The sequence below is a fragment of the Gadus chalcogrammus genome, chromosome 1 (assembly GCF_026213295.1).
Source record: "Gadus chalcogrammus isolate NIFS_2021 chromosome 1, NIFS_Gcha_1.0, whole genome shotgun sequence".
Taxonomy (NCBI): Eukaryota; Metazoa; Chordata; class Actinopteri; order Gadiformes; family Gadidae; genus Gadus; species Gadus chalcogrammus.
In genome coordinates, this window is record NC_079412.1 from 25,377,112 (window position 1) to 25,380,473 (window position 3,362).

The 3,362-nt window shown below is 47.1% G+C and overlaps 1 protein-coding gene across 2 annotated transcripts; it reads left to right on the forward strand.

The window, feature by feature from the left end:
• Window positions 1–1,384: 1,384 nt before the first annotated feature.
• On the forward strand, window positions 1,385–2,698 carry LOC130388617 (transcription factor HES-2-like). Of its 2 annotated transcripts, none has more exons than XM_056598033.1 (2): window positions 1,385–1,465; window positions 1,786–2,698. In XM_056598033.1, the coding sequence occupies exons 1-2, from the start codon at window positions 1,400–1,402 to the stop codon at window positions 2,221–2,223; spliced, it is 504 nt and encodes a 167-aa protein (XP_056454008.1). In that variant the 5' UTR covers window positions 1,385–1,399; the 3' UTR covers window positions 2,224–2,698. The 2 variants fall into 2 exon arrangements, with proteins under 2 accessions (XP_056454008.1, XP_056454016.1); XM_056598041.1 differs by having other exon boundaries at window positions 1,789–2,698.
• The last annotated feature ends 664 nt before the right edge of the window (window positions 2,699–3,362 follow it).

Below are 3,362 nucleotides of genomic sequence, written 5' to 3' on the forward strand. Positions count from 1 at the left end.
TTAAAGCAGTGGATAACCTCTCCTGCACTGTGTGTCTACATTCACTATGGTTTTGGTGGCTTTTTAAACGAGCACTGTCTGCGACCCGTCCAGTTTTGAACAGCCAATAAACCACTAGGCTAGCAGGCTACAGCTCATTGGATTAAGAAATGAGAATGACGACAACAGCCAAATGGGCGATAAAAGCGCAGCCAGGTTTCCAACGGACAGAACTTTCCCACAGTCCACGGCCATTTAGCGGAGAGAGCTCCCATTATTGCCGGGGTAATAACACAATGGTACAATGAGCCGCCTGTCGTTTGGCGTGGACACTCGTCTGCGCAGAGTGTGACCGGAATGTGGACGGAGGGCGCGCGACTTTCTGCACTGCTTCACGACCGGACGCGCGCACGCGCTGTACGCCCCAGCTCCCTGCTTGTGCTTTTTGACACACTTCTGCAGACAAACACTTCATGAGGAAGGGGGGGGGGGGGGATCAACTAAAAAATGATCTCCCAAAATTAAAAGAATAATTCACGTATGCTAATAATGCGTAATTTATACATTGAGGAATGGTCAAACCGATCCCCTAGCCTGGGCTACGAAATAAGATGCTTCTGATAAAATATTCTGAGAGACCGATGCCATACGAGAATAACTACAACAAATTTTAAGTAATAAAGTCTTTACTTCTTCTCACGCGCATGGGCCACTTTTACGGCTTTCACACCTGCCGTCCTCCGCCGCCTTTGATCCTCCCGACTTCACAAGCGTCTGGTCCACCGGCACGTGGCTTGAACGGCGACTTCGTTTGGTGTATATTGTGGCAGTTTGCTCTGTTGTTTCGGTGTATTTAAAAATGGTGAAACGTGAAGTTTCAGTGATATTCTGTGTTCCCTGGATCTGGCCTTCTTGCCTGGTGACTAAATCACATTTTGGGAATGGTTTTCTTTGAACCAGACATGAAAACCTTCCTTCCCAATAAGATATGGCTTTATTGGGGTAACACATTTGGCCTAAACTTCCCCAGACCACACGTACACTGCCCTGTTTCCTGTCATCAAAACGTGCCCCTTCTGCTTTTTTTCAATCGAAAGATCTAGGTCTGAATTTGACCTACATTTCAATTGATCCAATCCTACCTCACGTGATAAGAATCAATGCTGCCCTGCATATAATGTATCGATTACCTGCTCTCTGGTTTCATGGGAACCAGGGCTCGGCACCGGACTGCCCTGAGTTATTGATGTGTCAGCCATTGTTGCGGGGGGCGTCTCGGAGTGTGGGAACCCCAGCCAAACAACCACCACGGCCTACCTCGGGGCTATGTTATGCTAATGAGACCCTATAAAGAGAGGAGGCTGGACTCCGCCCTGGGATCAGAGCTCTGCGCTGCCGACAGCAACAACACAACACCACCATGTCTCCGCACTTCAGCTACACCTCTGTACACCACAGCGGCTTCCCTGAGAAAGACAACCTCCGAGTAAGTACTGGCGTTCGGTTGTACCCTTGATTGACTCATTTCTCCGCGTTAGTAAACAGTAGTAAGCAGCTTGGGAGTCCGGTGGAAATAAGAATTAATGCTTACTTTTTTGTGTGCGGCCACCACACAAATCTCGGCGCTTTAAAAAAATAAATAAAAATCGCTGCTGTCGTACCGCTGCTGTCACCCAGTCAAAGATTGTGTCCGGTTTTGAACGAACATTTAATTTCGGAAAAGAGTGGTTGCATAAGAAATATAGACGCTCTTCAGGCTGTTGTTTAAAGAAATCGAAACTGACCTTCATCTCGTCTCCCTCTCAGCAGTTGAGGAAGCCCAGAGTGGAGAAGATGCGACGGGACCGCATCAACACCTGCATCGATCAGCTCAAGCTCCTCCTGGAGACGGAGCTCCACCAACAGGAGCCCAACGCCAAGCTGGAGAAGGCTGACGTCCTGGAGATGACCGTCTGCTTCCTGAGAAGGCAGCTCATGCACACGCCCGGAGGCCTGGACCTGCTCTCCTCTGTGGGACCCAGTAGAGAGACCTCCGTCTCTGCCGCTCCTCCTCCTCCTCCTTCTCCCTCCTCGTCTCTCCATGGTCTCCGGCACCAAGAACATCAGGGGGAGCTTCTCCTCCTGGCCCAGAGAGACTTCACCTCCTCCTCCTCCTCCTCCTCCATCATGTCCTCCAGCATCTCCTCCACCCTGACCCTCAGACCCACAGGCAGCAGCAAGTCTCTGGTCTGGAGGCCCTGGTAGTAGAGACGCTCTACAGCAGTAGAACCAGACCCACAAGATCAAGAATGGTCTCTCTTCGTGGTGGAGGAGATCTGCGTTTGAAACCCCCCTTGAGATGAATCTTCATCGCGTTATCATCACATTGATGGAACCAAGTAGCAATTATTGTTGTTAAAAGTTTAAGGCTGACTTTTATATTTTCTGGAAGGTGCTCCTGCTTTGAGCCGAAATTGTGATGCTTCTTACTGGCATCGAAGAACTGGTGCTTTTATTGTGAAGTGGAGAGCTTTCTTGCGTATCGTCGGGAGCTTTTAGTGTGAAGCGATTGCTTACTCCAGTGGAGTTCATCTCGTTAGACTCTGTTGTTGTAACAGTGTAATCAGTTTATGATTATGAAATATTGCTAGGTACTTTTGGAGAATATTTCTCGTGTGTTTGTGTGTGTGTGTGTTTGTGTGCGTGCGTGTGTGTGTGTGTGTGTGTGGGAGAGTGTGTGATCACCTTTATGCTCTTAAACTTCAAATGTACTTTTGTATGACAATTACCAATAAAGATACAATCACTGAAAACACCTATGACTTTGCTTTGAGATTGAACATGGTACATTTAGGGAACAGAAATTACCATATGTTGTATCAGTTATGCCTACATTTTTTATTATGGCACAATACATTCTAGTGACAATATGTTTTGTTCTTGTACTGTTTGTCCTCAACTTAGATCCAGGTGGCTATCTGATTGGTCGGTCTCAAGTAAGTACAGGCATTACAACCAGTAGAAACTGTTGGAACGTCAGCAGTAGGCAGCCGGAACATGAAAAACGAATACAATCACCTTCTTGTCTACATATTAGTCATTGAGGAGACATGTGTGTCCAAAACAACTTTTGAATTTAGTAAGATACATGTCAATAAATGTGACATATTATACCACCAGGTATGAGTTTGATTAGCCGTTACAAGCTGTTTTGAGTGGGCGTGTCCACCTTGATGTTTGACGACAGAAGAGCAACGTTTGCTACAATCCACTGGGTAGGCTGGTAGACTGCTCTATCCAGCTCACATCTAGTTGGACACGCCCACTTGTGATGTCACTAAAGGCTGATTTTCAAAACGGCTCTTTGCAGCTAATCACACACTCACACCTGGTGGTATAATATG